Raw genomic sequence first — 18,856 nt, forward strand, 5'->3', positions numbered from 1 at the left:
AATAGAAAACCTACAGTTTGGTATGCATTCTCACAAAGGCAAAGCAAACCAACTGCATGTGTGACTATGAGGTTTCTTCCATCCATAAGCTTAAGTCAAGATACTAACAGCTACACCATTTAAAAAAAAATGAAAAATGCACTATTTACTAGAATGAAAGTGCCGGGAGGGACCCACAAATAACAGCCTAAAGCTCACAAGTGACAAAGGCATTTTCTAAGAGATGGCTATGGAAAGAAAAACTTCAGCTACAGCTGGGGTGAAGAAAGCACAATCCAGACTTCTATGCCTCCAACCTCTCTTCATGATCCACAAGCTTTCCCCCATTTTAGAAAGCAGTTACAAACATGCAACCCGTACAGTGTTCCTTGCACTCTTAAAAATAAGGAAAAAAAATTGAAATAGGCTTAGCTACAAGGTCCGGAAAAAGACTATGCCTCTTTCTCAAGTCTATAAGGCAGAAATGATGTTGATCTAAAACATCACTGTTGATTCTTGCAGCCTAACATCACTTACAACAGTAATTACAACAGTCATACAAACTCGTAAGAAACACAAACAGCATTCTTGCGTTTTTATCTGGTTTCAGAAATGTTTTCCTTATGATCCAAGATACTAAGCAGTGGGTGGAGAATGTGAGGGGAACGACCATAAAACAAAATTAGTAAGGACTGGTTGAGACATAATGAAATAACAAAAACAGCCAGCTTTGCATTTCTTGAAATAAGGGAATCCAGGGACTCTAGCAGAGTTCTAACAGTGAACATTTGGAAGCAATTAGGGCCTTCTTCTGCTAACTGTAAAAGTGACAATATCACTGTACCAGAAGAGACATAACATTTCCATGTTGAAAGGTTTAAACAGCAAACACACATTATTTCACTGTCTAGAATACTAGGATTTCTTTAACTTCAGTATGGGAACTATACCATCCAGATAAGACTGTTCTGCTGTATGTAAAGAAAGACATGTGCAAACGGGACCATTTGATTTCCTTCTGTTCTTTATATATTTTATGTAACAAAAACCCAGTGCAAAACACCTGGTAGCTGCCTTATAAACTTTCTATCTGTTCCACAAATATGTTAAGATGATTAAATAAGAACAACTATATGTTTAATGAAACAACAAGCCAGGAAAGAACAAAATTTCTCAGTATAAAGAGGCATAGCCTATAATCACTGAATTAATCTCAAAGTACACATTTCTACATTGAAAGGAGTGCTCTCAGAACTATTTTAAAGCCTGCATAATGTGTTGTAACTAGAGCGGGAAGAATGCACTACATTTGAGAGGTGGTCATGAAGTAGTTGTTGCCATGGTCACATCCTGGAACTCTTAAGGACTCTTGGGACGACAAAAATGAATTAGTGTGCTGCCCCTTCACTTTTCTCTAGGGCTTTAAATCTTCCTCAGATGCATTTCACATGAGAAATATGTCTGAGGACAAAACAAAGAAGCCAAATCACCCACCTAACAGCCACAATTTTTTATACAGAGTTTAGTGTCTTAAAAATCTGCTGTTTGTACTGCTTGGAAAACCCAATCAATGCCATGCCAAAACCAGATATGCTTAGATTTGGTGGCGGGCAAAGTATCTCTATTACCCTCAGACCCCATCCCACAATATACATTACATCCCACGCAAAGCCATGTTAAGAGTAAGAACCATATAACAGGCCTTGGAATGAGATTTAAGAGAAGTGTGAGACAAGTCGGTCAGAGGGATTATTTTTTCACCAAAAGGTTCCAGGATTTTGTTTTTAGAAGCTTTGGACTCATCAGTGTATAAGGAACCTCAGAAAACTTTGCTAGATGACCTCATAAGCTTTTATTCCAAATTTGTGGTGAAATGTCACCACAGAAGGAGAAAATTGTATCAAGCCGTCATACTGCAAAACCTTTTCACCAAGGGCTTAGAAGACAGCTGGTCAGTGGTTAGAAGTGCACCAAGCAGAAGACATATTAAAGAAATGCTTAGTTCTTTGCCGAATATGGGGCACAAGCCAGGCCGATGAACTTTCCACTCCAAATAAAGGCCTAAGAAATCAATCCGTAATTTTTTTCATTAAATATTAATTGCTCACTGTCACCTTCTAGTGAATATCCAGACATGACATGCCAAGTTCTCATTACATGTACAAAGCAGATCCATGGTATCAACCTAAACTTGAGCATGGCTCCTTGCAAAATCATAAATTCTGTCAGTTTGAGGTATACCTCAACTGTGGAGGGATGACGAATGTTGGACCATATCCAATCATCTACAGCACCTGACTCTCATAAACAATGTCAGAAGATAGTATACACTTGAACTGTCCTTTGTTTTCCAGCACTGCATTATCTCGGAGAAAACACAGGCAATGTTATTAACAAGGCTTCCAAGAAAGTGGGAGAACTATTGTTACGGCTTGTTCACCAGAAATAGAGGCAACGATTAAAGCAATGTTCCTCCAGACTTGGCTCCTAAAAAGAAACTTAAGGATCTATAACAGGCATCATCAAACTTTGGCTCTCCAGGTGTTTTGGACTTCAATTCCCACAATTCCTAACAGCTGGTGGAAATGAAGTTCAAAACATCTGGAGGATCAAAGTTTACTGATGCTTGATCTATAATACCACTGCAAACATCCCAAGTCCATGACCACAACACCCTCACCTTCTATTCATATTGCTGTTGCACTGATAAGAAATAGGTACCATAGCCAAAGTGTCTTTGCTGTGGCTCTTAGGCGTTTTCTGTATTGATCTCGACGACCCTCAGTAGTAGTAGTTACCGCAAGCAGTCATTGCCTGTTTCTGCAGCCTCTACAAGCAGTGATTTTGCACAAACTATCCCCCCAAAGTCCTCTCAATCTTCTAAAACATCAAAACTCAAAGGGGACTTCACATGTGGCTTTGGCAGCCAGTACAACAAATTGCATGTCTACAGAGGCAGACATTGGCCGCGGATTTACCGAAGCTGCCCACAATTACTTTAAGAACAGCTATACAGTGAGAAAGCAAGAGACACGTGAGACACGTGCAGATCAGTGTTACCAGAACAACACCAACAGAGAAAACCAGGTGCCAGCAACCCTTTTACATACTGTTGTTATGGTATCAGAGCAAAGAAGGGGCACTATTCTCTCTTCTCTTCAAGAGATGTATACATCTTAACAACTCACTTGGTTAAAGGGAAAATTTTACATTACTATTAATTAAAGACTTGGTATGATTTTAGAAGGCCTAAGTTTGGATGGTCATAAGGACTCTACACCAGTATATTTTCGCTTTCAAAATTCAAATTTGATGTGCCACGAGTAAGCCCACACTTAGGTCAGTGATGCTGATTGAGTTGAAAAGTCTATTGACTGCCATTTAACTAAAATGCCATACTGCATTCATGAAGCTGTTTTTATAATACAATAAAACTGTGTTACATTAAGATTGTCTTTATTTGTTTTTACTCATTATATTTCTGCATTAATATCAAGTCAGTACAGAGTTTATGGTATGGTATAGTAAAGGGAATAGGATTAGTTAGGCTAATTTTCAATAGTAACTCTCAAACAACCAGAAACTACATTTATGCAGTTATCTACTAATCCTCATGGGTGCCAGTTAACTGAAAATCTATTGTATCAGAGTACTGAATCTTCAGCTGGCAAAGTCACTGAAAACTTCTCAACTGCAATTCAGTTAAATATAATAGAGCAATTCTTTGATCGTATTAAATAAGACTGAAATAAGAGCACCAGGAAGGGGAAGGGAGGAGAGTCCCATCACTTCACACAATGAGTGTTTACGCTTTACTTCCATACCCAAAGACTTTGTCCTGTTCTTTACTCTGTGCCCATTCGAAGCAATGGAACATCATTGTATCAAATAGGACAGTAATGTCCCTCTACTCCCATTGGATCTTACTCCTATATGTCATGCAATCTGTCTTGCTCCAATTGAATGAATTTAGTTAGTGAGGAAAACTTGGGAAATAATCCATTTTGTTCCAAGGGGAGATTGGATTCTCAACTTAAGAGTCAGATAAAAAGTGTGGCCAAGTTATCTCTTTATCTTGATAATTGTTTTTTCAGTTACTAGTCATGTGAGTACAGGAAAACTAAAGTATTTTCTTTTGAGACACCACCCACTTCAACTTCTCTTTCCTATTCTTAGCACTTGCTCCAGACTGAAGAAAACAACAGCAAGAGAAAATAAAGGACCTATGTGAGTAGACTGCATAACATTTGCATATATAGGCTAGAGTGAAGCTTTCATGGATGACTACTGGTATGCAATGCTGAGGCAATTTTGAGAAGCCAGTTAATCTAGACAAAGACAATTAGGCCAAGGAAAGCAATGTTTCATCTTCACACTGAAGTGATTCAGACAAATATGTCATGGGGATTCTGATTTGTGGGATAAGTCACAGTTAACCAGTTTTGACAATACAAAGCAATTTTCTGCCTTCACATGAACATCTCTAAAGGGAACCTGCCAATCATCAGATAAGATGTAGAACCATATTCAGTCAACCAAAGTTATCAACTCCTCTAAGGCCCTCATCATATGGAGGTCTCTAATTATGCCCAGTGTGCAGAGATATCCAGGATGAAACTACAGGCATGTTTATATCCCCACTATCAATATGGCCCTTCACAAATCACCTGGTTTTAAAGATCTGAACAATCAGAAAGGAGGGCATGAAACCATCATGTGGAAGGTATTCTTCCAATTTTCATTTATGCAGCCCCAAGCATAAGTTGAGTATTACACCTGAGCCAGGTCACTAAAGCCATCTATAAGCTGTGTCTTGTAGATCAGGCCTGGGTTGGATCCTTTTATAGTGTTGCCTTCTGGTTCTAGTCAGGTTATATTGCCATTTTGAAGCAGTGTAAGGGCAGCATGATTCCTAGCTCAAGAGAGGATTGCTAGACCAATGCTGAAAAGTGGTGAAAGTGGTAATAAAAGAAAATATATTTGGAATATTATATATACATACGCATGCACACACATATACAGAGAGATAAAAACCCATCTCTAATTAGAAATTTCACAGACCTACTCAAGTGCTCCTTTCCCAACATTAATAGGATTGCTAAATCTATTGCTATGAATCATGACATATTTAAAATACTGGTTAAGTATTTTATAATAGCACTGTCCAACTGGTGTTCTCTTCCTGAAACTAGAAACGTGGAAAATGGCCATGGTGCACCTAGCTAGCTACATCTCTCTTGGAATATCCCTGTAACCAGCACTACTATGCCCCTCCATGGGCTGCAAAGTCAGTATCTGCAAAAATGTCGGGAGATAACTAATATATGCAGCCTGCTTTTCTGCATGGGCTGTGAAAATTATATAAACTTCAGAGAGCCTATATGACTACAGCAAGCTGCTCACTGGAAACGTTTGCTAAATGCATGGGTGGCTGTAACACTGACAAAAGGGCCATGCTGGAGAGGCAAGATACCATGTTCCTACTCTCCCTTTGCACAATTCCAGTCTCATGAGAAATCTTTCATAAAGCTATGAAACAAATTGTGGCACAAAGCAATAGATTCGGCTTGCATCAATTATGAATAGTAACGTACTGGAGTAAAAGATATCCAGAATTTGATAAGATCAGGTCAGCACTGGATAGAAAGTTGAAGATTATGGACAAGAACCACATACACTGCATCCAAACCACAAACAGAAATTTAAGACTGTCAGCAATTTATTTAACATAGATGTTGCAAAAAAAGAAGAAGAAAAGAAAGAAAACAATCTATTCTGAATATATGAAACCAGCCCTGGCCTACACTGTACCTAATATGGGCCCCAGCTGAATTTCAAAATCATTTCCTTTCCATAGAATCATTCTAGCATAAAAATAAAAAATAATTAGGCAACTGCACATCCTAAAATTATGTATATTTACGGGTGTGATTTGATTTTTTTTTACAAGAAAACCACTTTTGCCTTGCAGTGACATTGATTAATGACAGTTGGAATCAAATGTGTGTTGTTTTATTTTTAATCAGTTTCTTTCTTCACTAAGTGAGGATTGCTTCATAAGCCAAAAAATGGAGGGTGGGGGAGAAATGTCAGTATGGCCACACCCCAGGTATAAAGAGTAAACTAGTGCCACATTTAACACAGATATTAATATCTTTTCACTATCAAAGAATTAGCATTTTCACTATTATTCTTTTCAATAAGTTTACTGTGTTTTAAGACTATGAATTTAGTGTTTTTTAAACACATTTATTCACTGTTTTTCAAAAACTTTTTATCAAAATAGGTTTTAGTGCTACTTCATTTTAATTTGTTGTAAGAAAGGAAAAAGATAGGTTATAAATGAAACAAATCATCTTAAACGCCAAAAACTCCAGTAAAAAAATGGATCAAGTGCAGAGTTAAGTAAAAACATTAAAATTAAATGATATCACATTAAATCAAAGGTGTAAAAATAAACTGAAAAGTCATCTAGTGTGCCTAATTATTGCAAGAGTGGGAATTAATCAATCCAATTGGTTGAACAGCAGCTCTCAACAATTCTAGCCAGGATAGTCAATAATGTAAAATGCTAGGAGGGAAGCATAATTCCTATTCTAATTTACTATAAAAATACAAGCATCACTGTAGAGCAGACATGGGCAAACTTTGGCCCTGCAGTTGTTTTGGTCTTCACCTCCCACAATTCCTAACAGTCGGTAAGCTAGATGGGATTTCTGGGAGTTGAAGTCCAAAGACACCCGAAGGACTTACATTTGTCCATGCCTGCAGTAAATTAAGGATGTTTCCTGCCACAAAACTGAATAATCCAATTTTTTCCTTTGCCCCAATATTTGGCAGCTCATATCCTTCTTCCAATTTACTAACACTAGTGTTTCACCAGCAGTGTTGACCAGTTCCTGGGTATTAGAGCAAAACCAACAATATGTATTTATGTATTTATTTATTTAAAGCATTTATAGTCTGCCCTTCTCACCCCAAAGAGGACTCAGGGCAGAGCACAACATATATACGGCAAACATTCAATGCCAGAATAAAACAAACTATAAATATACACAAACATTAAAATCAGTTGTATCTACTTTGAAATCAAATTGTTGAAACCATCTCAGTCCAGCCATACTGGGTGGTTTCCTGTTATTACCTTATTGAACTATCCCAAAGGCTTGGTCCCACAGCCAAGTTTTTATTATCTTTCTGAAGGACAGGAGGCAGAGGGCTGATCTAATCTCACCAGGGAGGGAGTTCCATAGCCGAGGGGCAATCACTGAGGAGGCCCTCTCTCTCACCCCCGCCAATCACACACGTGATGGTCGTGGGATCGAGAGCAGGGCCTCTGCTTAACGTTATAGGTCAAAAAAACCTGAAGGGCCAGATTTGCCCACCTTGCTGTAGGGTCAGAATTCTGTTGATCCAGTGGCCTATACTGACATATGAAATGGCACTAGAAGGATAAGGGCAGCAGACACAATAGCTGTAAAAGAAAGTAGCAGTAAAAAACAGACACTAGAGCAGGCATGGGCAAAATTCCTAACAACTGTGGGAGTTGAAGTCCAAAACACCTGGAGGGCCAAAGTTTGCCCATGCCTGCACTAATCAGTGCTTCGAACCATTGCTTCGAACCAATGGTTTTCCCTGTCTTTCCTTGACATAGCTGTGCAAACCTGGAAAAAAGTACAACTGTCAGCATAGTGCATCAGAAGTCTGGCCAAAAAATGTAATGACTTCAATGTTTTCAGATCTATTCTAAAGATATCATCAACATTGATCAGCATTACGCAATCTCCACAATCAAAATAGAGGAAGTCTGTAAGTTCATAACATAACTATGCTAAAGTTAGGTACCAGTATAAGCTCTTTCCTTGGTGTCTAATAAATGACTAACATGTTTGCATGTTATTTGAGAAATCTGTGAACCCACTATTAAAGGTGAAAAAAATTACCAATAGCGAAACCACCTTATCATCGCAATCACTAGCATGGTCCATGGCTTCTGAGCTCACTCTTTAATTGACTCATCTGCCAATTAATGACAACACACAATTTTATGAAAGGTATACCGACCACAAAAACATAAACCCTAATAAATCTGCCTCAAAACTATTTTCAGTGCTTGAATTATGAGGATCCTTAATGCATTCTACAAATTCCTACCACAATGCCTTTCAATTTTAGGCAGATTGTGCCCTTCTGCCCCATAGTCTTCTGTCTAAGTGATTTAAGGTTGAAAGAGCTGCATAAAAGGTTGGGGGGGGAGGCCTTTCCTGCCTCCGCACTTACAATCCGAGAAGTGGTATTCTCCTCCAATTCCCTGCATGTGATATTTTATTTCTCCTTGATCTGCAAGTGAGCCTGTCTCCAAGTGTAGCGTGTCAGATGAGGTGTTTCTCTGCAAAAAGTCAAGTATAAACTGCTTGCTGCTATAGAAAGTGTGTATGGGCAGGACTTGGAGGAGAAGGGGGAAATATGGTTGTATATGCTATTCTGTCTCTGCTCTGGTTTAAACTGCTATAGGAAAATGAACTCCATAAATTGTATATTGTTTGGGGGGGGGGGGGGGGGAACGACCCAAATCCCACTGGCAATATTGGCTTCTAGCCATTTACAACGCAACACCAGTGCTGTGTTTTGAACGACACATTGGTGTCTAAAGCTGATGACAGCAAAATCTGAGTGTTTTGTTGACTTGTGGATCATTTCTTTAAAGATAAATGTCAGCATAACTATACTTTCATAACAAGTTCCGTTTTGATATAGTGCAGTGTCATTGTCTTGGTTTGAAGCTGCTGAAGCCGTGCTACCTCTCAATGACAAAGCATGACATTCTTGCACAAGAAGCAGACCTATAGCACTTATATATATATATTGGCAAGTTATGTTGCGAGGTTCTTTTAATAACTATTTTATGTATTATGAAGTTTTACAGCACAAACTGACACAAGCATACACTGTAATGCAAAATTTGGTAAGTTACATATCTAACATTAACAATCACAGCACATTGAAAACCTTTTTTCCCCATTTTCACAGATACATGACATGACTCCTACATGTAATGCCTTGGACAAGTGAAACAGTTAAAACTTAGGTTTTTCCCCATACTAAAGAAGAGTATTTATTTAATTACAATCAACAGAAAGCCAACTATCTAGTTTTAATACCCTTATTGCTATGTGCTTGTGTTCTCTGCAAAATCCTGCGCTACTGCATTTTGGATAAGGGATACTCAACCTGAAACTTTTTATGTAACTGTTTTTACAAGTATTGTATAGAGTTACCTTAAGGCTATATAGGAAACACGAATGAATTTCACATTTAGACTTGGCTTCCATCTCCAAGATATCTCATTATATACAATATATACAAAAACAGGTATACCAAAATCTGAAAAAAAAATCCAAAACACTTTGGGTTTCAAGGCTTTTGGATAAAAGATACTCAATTTCTATCACTATCTAAAGCGAAGTATCACTTTCTACAAAAATCATATTAATTCCAGTACGAAATCTGGAATACTGCAAACACATGTTGAGAATCCTAACCTCACTTAAACTGCTTTTTAAATGTGTTTCTTCACATTTTGCCTACTAAAAAACTCTTGTACAGTTGAAAAACATGTAGGCTGCATTGTGAGCTTCCATTACCAATCCTGAAAAGCAACAATAGCAAGAAAGCAATGTGAACCTTCAAGACTGTTCTGGTTCAAATATCCACTGCTATGTGAGATGCTTAAACTTGAGAAGTCCTATTAAAATGACAGCAAGAAGCTTCAGCAGACAAATACAGACACTAAGCGGCTTTCTATGAGAAGTTTGGCAGCTTAGCTCAGTGAAGACTACACACTGTGTGCCAGCAGGCTGGGCTCCATTGAATTTGAGGCCATTCTGCTCTATTTAGTAGTACAGTACATTGCTTATATAAACCACACAAAACAGGGAAGACATTCTACAATGTGGGTCAGAAAGGCTGTTTTACAAGCCTAAAATACACAAAATTACATGTGCAAGAAAAACTGTCTACTGACAGGAGAAAGTATATTTTAGGTATGGAAACAAAATGCTACAAGATGGGAAAAAACAGTAAGCAATGAAATTAACAAGTGCTGCATAGTTATAGCAGTTGATAATGAGATCTGTAAAATTAGTTGTCCCAGTTCCCAAGTCTTCAAAATGTGATGAAGATATCGCACTTACCTTACTCCTATAAGAAGAGCAATCAGCATTGAACAGATAGGGTCCGCTATCATTAAACCATAGTTCTGCATCAATAGTGCAGATATGATAACACCAACACTTCCAAGTGTGTCAGCAACAATGTGCAAAAATACACCTACAAGAAAACATGTATGAGATGAGAGTGAGTATAAATGTGTTTTCTCAACATCAAAGCTCACTGGGGCTTTAAATAAGGGATTATGATGATACTTGACGTGGCAACAAACAATAATTTGCCCTATGAATATTTTCCTCATTTATAAGGATCCCATTTATGGACTGCCTCTTCCCAAAACATGGATCTAGTTCCATATTTGCCATAGTTAATCTCTTATTTATGTTTCAAAGATGTCAGCAATATCCCTGGGCCATTCAAATCAATCTCTCTGTTTAAAGGGCTATACTTAAGATTTCCAAATGATCGCATTTTGGGGCCTCTAATGTTTGGAAACAAGGGACAGTTTTTTCTGAAGTAAACCATTTGCTGTAGAACAGCTTCAGCTAAAATAAATAAAAACTCTCCGTCTATAAGATATAAAGAAGATAAAAATATGGGAGACTGCAAGCCACGGCTAATCTGTTTTTACTAGCAAAATGAAAACAATTTCCCAGATCCCTTGTGTTTTGAGCTGCAGTATTTCTTTTTTTTAGTACCAGCCACAAATTATTTTGCCAAATAAACTACTCATACTTTAATTCCAGCAGATCGCACAAATCTGGGCAAGTGTCAAGCCAATCAATCCTCATAGCAGCTATCTAAAACCAAGCCTGTGGATCCCTCTACTGGTAGCTGAAGATATTATTGCTAATAACACATCCAAAGGTAGAATGACCTTTACAGATTTTTAAAGCTTTTGCCTATTGCCTTTAGTGTTGTTTAATTTGAGAAAAACATGATTTATTGATTTCCTTTATGCCCCATCTTTTTCTCACAATGGGACACAAGGCAATTCACAACATAGAATAAAACAAAGTACAATTAAACAGCAATTATAATAAAAATAAAACAATTAGAAAACTAGTTAGAATCTGGCCCTTTACCCCTACTTATTACGCTGGTCAGTTCCCCAATTGGCTCAGGAAATGAGCATCTACAGGCCCCATTGCTTGGCCCCCTATGGCTTATTTTGCACTACCTCTGGCCCGACCATCCCAAACAGCCTAGGCTCTTTTTGAAAGTCCGGCCATAATAGTTAATCCTGGCACAAAAAATAAGGTCGATTGATTTTATTGTGCATGTGTTGTTTGACTATTTTATGCTTATGTATTGTTCTGTTTTGTTGTTGTTGTTGTTGTTGTTTTTGCTTATTCTGTATGGTTTTGTGTTTTTACATTTTGGAAATCGCCCTGAGTCTACCAGGGGAGATAAAGCAGTATATAAATAAAATTTTATTATATTATTATTGTAATTAAATAAACCATCCTATTAAAAAGCACTAATTTAAAACTACTTAAAAGCATTTAAAATGTGACAATGAAAATCAAAATATGCTACCTATCCATTAAAAGATGTTTCAGCTATGAAAAGTTAACACCCAACACCCTGGTTAAATCAAGAAGCCTTTACTAGTTAGCAGAATGTCATTTTAACTTACAAGAGCCAGAAGGCTACCACAAATGTCAAGTAATCATTCTGATGCTTCTACCTAACATAATATGTAAAAGTATTTTTAAATGGATCTGGCACCCTCTGCAGGCATACACTGGAAAAAACAAATTAAAAATTGTCATGGGGAGATCTGATTTTAAAGACACACCACTCAACACACCCAAGTCATACAAGGGTTTATATCTACTCTATCGTATTTAGCACCAACCACATGAGGCTAAAATGGGAAAAAAAGTATTAATACAAACAGAAAACTAGAAAACTGTAACAAAAAGCAGAACTTTCATTTTACTTTCATTTTCTCTCTATAGCTGAAATTCTATTATCAAAACAAACAAAAAACTTCATACATGTGCTGGAAAACTGGAAGTGATCCTAGTTATCTGCCTCTTTCTAAGATAGATCTGCCTCTTAGTAACATACCAACTTCTTTGGAAATGCTAATACTGTATTACTGGCAATATGTTTAGAGTGTATATTTCTAAGCCACAAGAGCAAAGACAAAGATCCACCCAGAGGAAAAGTGTTTTTATCATACATCAAGGGAACCACTGACCGCATAAGGCAGCTGATGAAGAAACACAACCTACAAACTATCTACAGACCTACTAAGAAAATCCAACAAATACTGCGTTCAGCAAATGACAAAAGGGATTCTCTCACCTTTGCAGGAGTCTACCATACACCATGCAGCTGTGGACAAGTCTACATAGGGACCACCAAATGCAGCAATGCCCAGCAGCTGGAAGGAAAGCTTTGCCCCCAAATGCTGCAAAATGTCCACTGACTGGTCACAAAATGTTTCATCATATTCTGACAAACCCCTGAGCTAATTTAGGCTGAGGAAAGGTCTTTTTTTAAACTCAAAACTTGGAGAAAATGCTCCCAGGTTTTGGTTTTTTGGAGGTAACAGTTGTAGCTCTCCAGGGTAGCGTGGCTTTTAGTCTTCCATAGTTACTACTGAACCCTGAACGAGATAAAGCAGGAAGACTCTGGTTTGCTCCATATTAACCAACATTTTTGTAAAAAAAACCTTATATGAGGTATTATTACTTCCAGGTTCTCACTTTGCTGTTCGAGTTTTATGTCAGCAGAATTTGAAATTCGATCCACTTATTCACATCTTACCTTCTAGAATTTGCTTGCTGGATCCACCAGACAATTCAATGGGTTGATCATCTGTAAAAACAAGAAAGTATATCTTGGTTATCCTCTTCATGCTTTTGTTGTTTAACACAGAATATTACAAAAGGATATTATTTTCAGCAGCTGCTTAGACAATACAACTGATCTTTTTAACCTAATAGATCTGGGAACACTTTAAGAAAATATATGCCTAAACTTATTTTTAAAAATCACTAAGAAGAGGGGATGAAAGGAGAACTCAATGAATCCTACAAAACACAAAACCTCCAGACACTTTTTTAACACAAGCATGGCAGGGAGAAGTAAATAGTGGAAGGGAAAAGCTAGCAAAGGTGATTCAGCCAATGGAAAGGTTTCCTTACTGGCGAGGTCACAGCATCATAACTCCAGGTTTTTCGAAACCATGAGTGTTTTTTTTCCCTGAGGGCCCTTCCACACAGCCATTTAACCCAGAATATCAAGGCAGAAAGTCCCACAATATCTGCTTTGAACTGGGTTATCTGAGTCCACACTGCCATATATCCCAGTTCAATGCAGATAATGTGGGAATTTATTCAGCTATGTGGAAGGGGCCTGAGAATTCAGAAGCAAGTGAAACACAGCCCCACCTTGAAAATGAACACTGAGAATTCAGGCATGAACTGTCCCATACTATTTCAAGGGTCAATATTGTTCTTCAGCTGTACCACTCATGTTTCATTTGCCTGCCCCAATATATTAGTTCAACATCTAAATAGTAGGAAACTGTTCTTTGGAAAAGAAGAACAACATCACTATACTTAAGACTAGCAAATTATTCTTTCTTTCAAAACAGGAAAATAAATAGTGTTTGTCAACAATGCCACTGTTGCTCCAAATGAGTCTCATCACATATTTTATTCCCAGCACTATCCTGTTAAGAGATTAGACTAAGAGATGGCAAGTGGCCTAAGGTCACAGGGTGAACTCTTGGTTATTACACTTTGGACACCACAATCCCAGTCCAGAACCTAACTAGTATAGTACATCAACTCACTGGATTACTACCACACTACAAGAAGCACTTTACAGCTGCAAAAATTAGGCTACTGGGTGTTTATTTTCAAATGTTATTATTAGAATAATTCTAATAATAACAACAACAACAAAAACAACAACTTTATTTCTAGACCACCCTCTATCCCTGAAGGGACTCAGGACAGTTTACACACAAAAGAAGGCAAACATTCAATGCCCAAATAAGTTCAAACACATTAAAAATACAGAGTAATGCACAATAATAATAGTAAACTTATAACAAAAAATTAAGCATCAACATGAAAACAGAATAAAAATAATCCAATGGGACATAATAACACTACACACTTAATTACACATTTAGAGGGTCTAACATTCTTAAAAAACAGAAGGCCTTGTATAAATCTGAAATACAACTTAAGAACAAACCTAGAGAACCTATCTTGTTGCCTATATTTCAAAGGGAAGTGTGGGCCTGCTTTTGGCTGAAAGGATAGACAAGTTAATTAGGATTCTTGTTATTGTGTGTCTTCAGGTCATTTCAGATTAAGGGTGATCCTAAGTCTAAAGTTTACAACAGGGGCCGGGTAAATGATCTTGGAGGGCCACATCCAGCCCATGGATCTTAGTTCAGGGACCCCCGCTACAGATCATCCAATGTGATTCTATAACCAGCTTCCAATGGAAGTTGACTACAGAGTTATGCTGTGAGAGCAAGACATTCCTAGAGAGATGTTCTTTCAGGTGTAAAAAATAGCAATTGATTTATTTGAGATTTTTCACTTTCATGGGGGTCCTGTGCCTGTAACCCCAACAAATGTGCAGGGCTGACTGTCAAGATCAGTCAAGAAGTGAGCTTTCTGTCTCAAACACACTTACCATGACAGTAATCTTCACTCTGCCCATGCCCATGGCTGTGACTATGAGAATGTCCATGGCCATGCCCGTGCTTGGAATCATGACTATGACCATGACCTCCGTGACTGTGACCATGGCTTAAAGCCCCATTAAATAATGAATGGCTATGTTCATGTCCTATAAAAAAAGATTTGTGAGAAAATGATTAGTTTCATTATAACTGTAATCTCTCAAGATCAATGCTTTCTATTGTATTATGTACAACATGTTACAGAATAAAAATGACAGAAACAGTAAAAATATTTCCATAGCCAAGGCCAAAAAATCCAAGTGGTTTCCCTTCTCTCCCGCAGCTCATGCCAGGAATTAACACAGACAATATAATGCCCCTGAATCTACTACTGAAGCAATCCATCTCACCCTTGTGCAAGGAACATCTTTGATCAGTTATCATCCAACTAATGAGCAGGATTTGTTTTGATTAATCAAACAATAGTTTTTATGAAAATTTGTTTTCAACTCATGTATGAATACAGGTCATATCTTAGAAACAGCATTCCACTTTCCTTCTCACATGAGGGAATACTTACTAACTGCCATTTTTGTCATTGTTGTGTTTGCCTTCAAGTCATTTCTGACTTATGGCAACCCTAAGGCAAGCATAGGATTTTCATGACAAGATTTGTTTGGAGAGGGTTTCCATTTCATTCCTGAGGTTGAAAGGGTGCAATTTGCCCAATGCCAGTTCAGAAGCAACTGTGTTGGACCAATTCACCTGGTTTCACATCTTACATTGTAAGTAGCGATTAGACACATTTGTTAGTTGGGTATCACAGGAAATAATGGTATAGTAAGTCAAGATAAAAACCATGAAGATGCACAAAGAGCCTACATATCCTAAAGGCACAAGATCCTTTCCGATCTTAGAAATGAAGTAGAGTCAGCCCTGGTTAGAAATTGGAAGGAAGATTTCCAATGAATAACAGGTGCTGTTAGCTATATTTCAGCGGAAAGAATTGCAAAACAACCTCCGAGTATCCCTTGCTAAACAAACCCTATTAAATTAATGAGGTTATAGGTCATCAGGCAACTTAAAGGCATGCTCACACACTAAGATACACAAGGCACATGTCTTTATCTCAAGCTGGTACAACATGACGAGATAGTAACATATCCTATTCCTACCTATATTTTTTATTATTGTAAGTTGCAGCATGCTTGGCTTGTGAGAACTATAGTCTCTTGGTGTGCAAGGTATCTCCTATCATTCATACATTTCAGACTGCTCACTGTCCAATCTGAAACAATTCTATTTACATGTCACATTTAACAAATGCATTTGCTTATCATAGTTTGAAAGCAGTTGAAAATCTAACACCAACAGCACAACAGCCACAGCTGCAACAGCTGCATACTACGTAACTAACACATCAATAAAAGCAAGCTAAAAACAACACGATAACTATTAGATCCCACCGTACCTTCCAACTTTCAGATCCCACCATACCTTTCAAAAGTACTGGCATCTCTAACACCTAATCCCCACTTGTCTTTTATTGTTTACTAAGAGTAAAGTTATCATAAGGTAGCCAATGTGCCACCTTCATGAGCTTTAGGGCCATTCCAGACAGGCCCTATACCCCTGCATCTGATCCCAGGTTTTCTGTTTATCCCAGATTATCTGGCAATGGGAACTCACATAATCCAGTTTAATGCAGAAAACCTGGGATCAGTTCACAGAATACAGGGCCTGTCTGGAAGGGCCCTTAGACTACAGCTTGCATGGACAATCAATGGGAGAGTCATCTCAAAATTTCATGAAAGTGCCAAATTACTGATCCCAGCTCTAAGGCCCATGAAAAAGACCCTGGAAAACAAAAGTCTTCCAAGATTTTCACTGCGCTGATTAAACAGAACCAACTGTTGCCAACATGACAAGCGATACAAATGCAGCTACATGGTGAAAGTACAAAGTAAAAGGAATTCAACTGAGTGTAATACTGAATCCTCTGCCACAGGATGCAACCCTTTTCTGCCACTGCAGAGAAGTAACTACAGGAGTAAATTATTATGATTTGGGTATCTTACCAGAGCCATGGGAGTGGCCATGTCCACCATGTTGAAACACAAAAATTCCTACAAGATTTACAAGGAAGCCAAGGATAGAAACTGGAAGGAGTCTTTCATGATGCACATCTGGAGGCTCAAGCGCACGCTACAAAAATGAAGCAGAAAGTTATAGTATAATTCATTTACTACTATTACGAATTCTTGCATTTTCTAAATGTCCCTTCTGAGAAAGACATAATGCCATTCGATATAGAAAACAAAGTCAGTGAATCAGGAAATAATTTTCTGATGGCTTGTAGGAAATAATTCATCTTAATGCAAAAACTCAGGTCATCCCACCAAACTGACAACTGACAGAAAGAAAATTCAAAACAAAGTAAGTATTTCTGCACAGAGCACATAACTGATTGAGAAGTACCGATAACCACTGGCTTAGATTACTTCAAAAGCAGCAAGATCATTAATGAAAGGAAAGTGGCTATTAACCTGTTTATGATGGTTTCTAGCTCTAAAGACAATATCACAGAAACTAGGATAGAAAACCAAAAAAAAAGAAAAAAAAGAATCTGGTATCTTGAATTTGAATCACCAACATCTTGGCTAATGATAAGCAAACCATATAAAACACAATTCCTAACTAAGGATACGTCCTACTAAGCACCATCAGACTTCCTAGCAAATAAATACCTGTATGTCTCTGCTATACTTTATGAGGTAAAACCATTTATAACTTTTTTCATTACATACCTCAACACCTTCAGAGAAAATGAAGAAAGCTGTGAAGATCAGAAACAGACCATTTACAAAACCAGCTAGCACCTCTGCTCGAACATACCTAGAAAAATCAAGAAAACCATTACTTAACAACATTCTACCTCAGGACAATCCCATAGCCATTTTATGTCCTACTTTTCCCCTCAACAGTGACAAACACAGGATAGCCAGAGGTTGGATAATATTCCCCAAAGTGGAGTTTAAAAAAAAAACATGAGCATTGTGGATTGCTTATTCCTCAAGTGACAGTTCAACCACAAAAACATTTGCAACTTCATGTAGAAGGTATGACACATGACTGTTTTGAGACCACACTAAAAGCTGATTGCTGATAAGTTCAAATTTGATCAGTAGGGCTAAGTGCTACGTAAGTATTACAGAATTCTAGACCAAGACCCCACATCACTTTCATACTTACACAAACATAGCTACTAATAACCTAAGGAACCAATAACTTAATTCCATGGGATCTGTTCTGTGAAATAATGATCCGCAGCATGGTTGAGTGGGGTGCTTCAGAATGGCATAGTCAGCTTTCTCCCAAGCTAAAGGGTGACAAGCTGTAGGGTGAGAAGCAGCCTCCTCTTTGCACCATGATTCCAGGGGAGGAGGGAGCTGGCCATGTCATTCTGAAGTGCCCCACTCAACTGCACCACATTCCTCAGTCACACAAAGCTGCTCCCTAAAATTTAAGGCAAGATTCAGAGGACTTTTATGATTGTGGCCATAGTGCCATGATCATGTATATGAAGCATAAGTGAAGAAGAATCAATAACAAATCTGTAACTCTTGGTTATGAATCCATAACTGTAATGCCAATGTCAACCTCAGTCTAACGTGTATATGGGTATGTACTATAACTAAGGTATTAGCATAGGCTTGTCATTTATTGAAGGAGTATAGCAGCAAGTAGACCTATTTCAAAAGCGCCAGGTAACGTACACCTCTCATCTGAAAATGATGGAATGTGCAAGTTCTCGAGGATTTTTTCATTTTTTAAACAATTGTGTACAGGGCCTCAATGCTGTTTCTTACTTGCTTGCACTTTGTTAAACTCAGAGAGTAGAACTAGCTAGGGGCATGGCATCTTATGGAACAGGTGTCATTCCTAGGCAGGAAATGGAATGTACCTCTTATTTCCTGCCTCTTATTTCTTATTTCACACATGGGCAGATTTTCCAGTTTCACACCAGGGCTGAAGTGTGTTTAC

At 37.9% G+C, this 18,856-nt stretch overlaps 1 protein-coding gene across 1 annotated transcript in view; it reads right to left on the reverse strand.

The window, feature by feature from the left end:
• The window catches only part of SLC30A7 (solute carrier family 30 member 7), a 39,646-nt gene that overhangs the window by 10,686 nt on the left and 10,104 nt on the right, over positions 1-18,856 (reverse strand). Inside the window, exons 4-8 of the mRNA XM_060774016.2 lie at positions 17,620-17,707; positions 16,891-17,017; positions 14,824-14,979; positions 12,931-12,981; positions 10,173-10,308 (exon numbers count right to left, since the gene is read on the reverse strand). Coding sequence (XP_060629999.1) covers positions 10,173-10,308; positions 12,931-12,981; positions 14,824-14,979; positions 16,891-17,017; positions 17,620-17,707 — 558 coding nt within the window. The remainder of the gene's footprint in view (positions 1-10,172; positions 10,309-12,930; positions 12,982-14,823; positions 14,980-16,890; positions 17,018-17,619; positions 17,708-18,856) is intronic.

This window comes from Anolis sagrei, chromosome 4, assembly GCF_037176765.1.
Source record: "Anolis sagrei isolate rAnoSag1 chromosome 4, rAnoSag1.mat, whole genome shotgun sequence".
Lineage (NCBI taxonomy): Eukaryota > Metazoa > Chordata > Lepidosauria > Squamata > Dactyloidae > Anolis > Anolis sagrei.